This window comes from Cucumis melo, chromosome 12 (assembly GCF_025177605.1).
Source record: "Cucumis melo cultivar AY chromosome 12, USDA_Cmelo_AY_1.0, whole genome shotgun sequence".
Lineage (NCBI taxonomy): Eukaryota > Viridiplantae > Streptophyta > Magnoliopsida > Cucurbitales > Cucurbitaceae > Cucumis > Cucumis melo.
This window is the reverse complement of record NC_066868.1, coordinates 20,743,266-20,747,439: the sequence shown is the minus strand read 5'-3', so window position 1 is coordinate 20,747,439 and position 4,174 is coordinate 20,743,266. Positions and strand designations below refer to the sequence as shown.

Genomic DNA, 4,174 nt, shown 5'->3' with positions numbered 1-4,174 from the left:
TAGCCTAAAGAAAATCTAAGATATTAACATAATTAGACTATATTTGGGAAATATTATTCTTAGGAGATATTCTTTCTTTTAGTATCTTTTAATTTGGTTATATATATGGTTGTAATATGTGATTATTATCAATGAATATCAATGAAATATCAATATTCTATACAAACTAATTATCAATGAATATCAACGATTTTGAGTGTTCATGAAGATTCACTCTGATTTCGTTTTGTTCTGCCCAGACCTATTCCAGTGTTCCGCACAAAATATTGTTCTTAATATTTTGGTTCAATTCATTTTATCTAGTCTAGTTTAGTTTTGGTTTTAGCCATTTTTGTCTATTCTAAAAAAAAGTATGAGTTTTTTTTCTTCTAATTAGTAGTTCTTGGATTTCGTTATAGATATCTCTATGAGAATCTTTGTTCTTGTTCAAAAGTTCTTTGTTTTTTTCTTCGTAGGTTCTGATGTTGATCTTTACACGAGGATCTATGTTTCTATTTTAGAAGTTCTTCGTTTTGTTCTTCATTGGTTTGTCTCTAACCTAGAAGTTCCTTGTTTTTGTTCTTCGTGGGTTTATGATTCTATCATAGATCTACTGATTTGATTAAGAAGTTTTCTTAGCAAACTCAAGTTTGTAATAACTTTGAATTTGAGGGAGGGTATTGACATAATTAGAGTATTTTTGGAAAATATTATTCTTAGGAGATATTCTTTTCTTTAGTGTCTTTTAATTTGGTTATATATAAGGTTGTAATATGTAATTATTATCAAAGAATATCAATATTCTATACAAACTATGCTACATTTTCTTCCTTTTGAGAAATTTATTTACACACTACAACATAATTGTACAGAAATCTAATTTACGTACTTATTACATTTCGTAGATACTTCAAGACTTTTTAATAGTTAGTGTTGCCATCTATACTTTAACATAAAATCGACAAACATGTGTAAGAGACACCACACATCACATACACCAATCTTAGATTTTAGAATTTCTTGTCATTTTGTAGAAATGCTCAAGAATGTTTAAAGGTTATTTATTTATTTTGTTGAAGAGTGGGAGAATTCAACTTCTGAATTCGAGGGTTGATAGCACTATGCCAAATAAGTTACGTTTATGTCGGCAGTAATTTAGAAATTGACCTAAGACTTTATAAAATTTAAGTTATTTGTAAATTTAATTAGTTTCAAGATTACAATATTTAAAATCAATGAACGATATTATAGTAATCAAACAACAACTAGATAGCAATTGTTATTGTTCATAACCAATTTAGATAGTAAGCAGACAACTATTGTATTGTGACAGTTAGATAACAGTAAATATAAAATAATAAATCAAATAACAATCAGATTGCTAGCAATTAGTATTTATTCATAATAGAGAACAATCAAATTAGAAAATCAATATCAATAACAATCGGAAAGCAATCAAATTTCATTCGTGAGTCCACGAATCAATAAGAATGTTTTGGACTTGTCTGTTTCAATTCCACTTTTAAATTGGATTGGACACCTAATTTTGCCTTTTTCTTTTATTTATTTATTTTGAAAAAAAAATCAAAATTTTAGGTTATGGCCTAATGTTTGCAAATGCTAATCGCTCCAAATCTTAAATATTTATATTAGTGACTAAAAAAAGATCATACTTTTTACATGTATTTCTTTTAATTTTCATTTGGCATTCATTTCATTATTGATAAAGAAAACATAAGGGCAACGATTATTGAAGTTTATACAATCAAGGGAGAGTTTAAGAATGATAGACAGATGTAGGAATGCTTTGTTCATTCCAAAAGAAATTTAAAGGATCAACCTTGGTCTTCACTCTCACCAATCTATCAAAATTACTTTTGTAATATTTGAGACCCCAAACTTTTGCCTCTTCATAGCTTGTATTTCTTCCACAATTTCTTCCCAAATCAAGATCTCTATAGTTCAAATACGCAGCTCTTGGATGCTTAGAAACATAGGGTTCCATATAATCATAAACCTCCCTTATCCAACTTAAATGCCTATAGGTTTCATTAGCATTTTCCCATGTTACCATATATTGAATCCCAAAAATATTCCCTTTTCTATGTGGAAACGGAGTATCAAAATCAGAAATTTGCCTCATCTTTCCTCCATATGGTGTCAAAATCAAGTACGATGCTTCTTCCTCGAGCATCTTAGTCCAAAGTCCTTCAAACCCAATCTGAGGAATTGGTGAAATTACAAAGTCTGATTTTGCTTTGAAAAACAACATTTTGGAAGTTGGAGGTCTTTTTAGCAAAACTTTTGGTGGGGTTTCTATGGAGATGCCAGCAAAGAAGAGAACTGATTGAATCCAACTCATTTCAGTGCAATTGTTTCTTTCCAATCCCAATTCAGGAAAGTGGGAATTCATTAGAGGAATTAGCCTCTCAATTCGACCAAGAAACAATGAAACAAATGAAATTAAGATTGTTTTTGATGACATATTTGGAGTTTTGTTTTGTTCATCTATAACTCCCATGGTAACATGAAGGAAGAGATCTTCATGAAGTTTATGAGCAATTCTTTGCCATTTTTGAAAAAGATGAATTGCACCTTGCTCTAGAGTTTTTTGAACAACAAAAACTGTGACATTTGAAGGAACATAAACTAATTTGAGTTTCCATGATAAAATAACTCCAAAACTTGCTCCACCACCTCCTCTAATGGCCCAAAAAAGGTCCTCACCCATGGAGTTTCTGTCCATAATTCTTCCATTAACGTCAACAATTTTAGCATCAATAACGTTATCAGCTGCAAGACCATATTTTCTAAAAAGGGTTCCAAAGCCTCCTCCACCTACATGTCCTCCCATTCCCACTGTGGGGCAGCTTCCTGCTGGGAAGCCATGGATGGGGCTTTTCTCAGCAATTCTATAGTACAATTCACCGAGTGTGGCGCCAGCCTCCACGATCGCAGTCTCAGTCTTCATGTCGATATCAATAGAGCGAAAGTTGATAAAATCAAGAAGAATGAATTGAGATTGATCAGATGATACATAAGAAATACCTATTAAGAATAAAAGTAAATGATTAAATACACTTGTAGTAGTTCAAAATGAAAAATTGTGAAATTAGATAAATAACTAAATGGAGTATATAACCCTATATATATCAACTTGATATAGCTTTTGAATTTAGTAGTAGTTTAACACGAAACCTTCGTAGTCATGTCCACCACTTCGTACTCGGATTTGCAAACCCTTCTTATTGGCACAAACAATGGCTGATTGAACATGGGATTGATGAAATGGTGTCACCAAGAACAGTGGTTTTTGTAAAGAAGTATTCAAAAACCTAAGATTTTTAATGGAGGATTGGAGAAGAGAGGAGAATAAAGCACTTGATTTACTGGTGAAAACAACTTTAGAAATTGGTATTGATTGAGGTGAATAATAATAAGATGTGGAATTAAAGCATTCCAAAAAGCTTTCAGCTTGAAGAGAATAAGAAGAAGAAGATAACCAAATGAAAGGAAGATAGAATAGAAGAAAGAGATAATGACGGATTCTACATTGAGGAATTCCCATCATGTGATCTTTAGGTAACTTTGTGAGGCCATTTTGAAAGAAAAAAAGGTTTGATATATAAATGGATACAAAATAAATAGTATTGTACCTTAGAATATCCGGGAAAATGTTTCAATATTTTTGTGGTTTTATGAAGAAAATGTCATAGAACCATAGTTTTCTCCTAAAATAATTCCATTTTGGTCGTTGAGCTTAACGTAAGGGCAAGAAATTTAGAGATCACTTAGATTAATTATTTTGTTCCTTTGGCCAAGAATATATAAATTCCATTGATTTGAAGTCAACACTAATTATGAACGGTAGTTAGCTATGAATGCAATTTGATTGCTACCAATAAATAATTTTTGTTTGATTGCACGTAATATAAAAACTTACGTTTTTTGAAAACTCAAAACAATTTTCTTTAAAGTTTCTACTTTTGTTTTTGTTTTTGTTTTTTTTTTTTTAATAACAAATGCAATATGGTTCATTCTTTTTTAAAATTAGTTAAGTTTTTATTGTTATTGCATCAAAATCAAAACCAAGACCAAGAGATTTTGAGAGTTATATGCATAATCTCATACTAGAAGCTAGTTAGACATTTGAATTCACCTCTGGTATGTTATGTTGTTGAACTTGAAATAAAAA

At 30.5% G+C, this 4,174-nt stretch overlaps 1 protein-coding gene across 1 annotated transcript; it reads right to left on the bottom strand.

Annotated features, from left to right (window-relative positions):
• Positions 1 to 1,650: 1,650 nt before the first annotated feature.
• On the bottom strand, positions 1,651 to 3,566 carry LOC103489514 (tetrahydroberberine oxidase-like). The gene is made up of 2 exons (XM_008448741.2): positions 3,178 to 3,566; positions 1,651 to 3,027 (listed from the first exon to the last, which is right to left on the bottom strand). The coding sequence occupies exons 1-2, from the start codon at positions 3,548 to 3,550 to the stop codon at positions 1,757 to 1,759; spliced, it is 1,644 nt and encodes a 547-aa protein (XP_008446963.2). The 5' UTR covers positions 3,551 to 3,566; the 3' UTR covers positions 1,651 to 1,756.
• Between the last annotated feature and the right edge of the window lie 608 nt (positions 3,567 to 4,174).